The following is a 644-nucleotide window of genomic DNA, read 5'->3' on the forward strand; positions in this document are numbered from 1 at the left end:
GAGCGGCGGAGCCGCCGCCGCCGCCGCAGTAGCAGTCGGGCCCGTATTCGCGGCGGCTGCTACTGCCGGCGAGGCGCTCCCGGTGGCGGCGCCGCCGGTGCTACTGCCGCGCTCCCGGTCCGTCCGCAGCAGCATGTCAATCAGGCCCGCGATCCCTCCGCTGTGGTGATGGTGGTAGTGGGGGTGGTGCTGTTGGGGGCGGTGCTGCGACGAGTGGTGGTGTGTCGAGTGGTGTTGCTTGTGATGCGCCGCCGGCAGCGTGTGTACGGGCTGCGTTCCCGTCAGCGCTGCCACCGCCACCGAGCACGCCGCCAGCAGCCGCCGCCGCTCCGCCTCCGCCTCCCCATCCGCCTCGCTCTCCACCTCCCGCGCCACTTCCATCCCCTCCTTTCCTTGCTGCTCTTGCAGCCCTCCTCCTCCCCCTGCTGCTGCTCCTTCCGGCCCCCTGCCGCCGCCGCCGCAGCTGCCGCCGCCGCCGCCGCCGCCCCGCTCTGCCAGGCTGGCGGCGTTGTCGGCGGCGCGGTGCAGCGCCAGTGCCAGCAGGTTGAGGCCGCCCAGCAGCGCCTCCTCAGGCAGGCGGGGCGGGCCGGGGGCGGCGAAGGACTGCGGCGGGGAGGGATGAGGGATGAGGGATGAGGGATGAG

General features: G+C 74.5%; 1 protein-coding gene across 1 annotated transcript in view; it reads right to left on the reverse strand.

Moving 5' to 3' along the window:
• Nucleotides 1-644, reverse strand: part of CHLRE_02g089237v5 (uncharacterized protein) — a 23,526-nt gene that overhangs the window by 10,041 nt on the left and 12,841 nt on the right. The window contains exon 18 of the mRNA XM_043059385.1: nucleotides 42-603. Coding sequence (XP_042927019.1) covers nucleotides 42-603 — 562 coding nt within the window. The remainder of the gene's footprint in view (nucleotides 1-41; nucleotides 604-644) is intronic.

This window comes from Chlamydomonas reinhardtii, chromosome 2 (genome assembly GCF_000002595.2).
Source record: "Chlamydomonas reinhardtii strain CC-503 cw92 mt+ chromosome 2, whole genome shotgun sequence".
In the NCBI taxonomy this organism is placed as follows: Eukaryota; Viridiplantae; Chlorophyta; class Chlorophyceae; order Chlamydomonadales; family Chlamydomonadaceae; genus Chlamydomonas; species Chlamydomonas reinhardtii.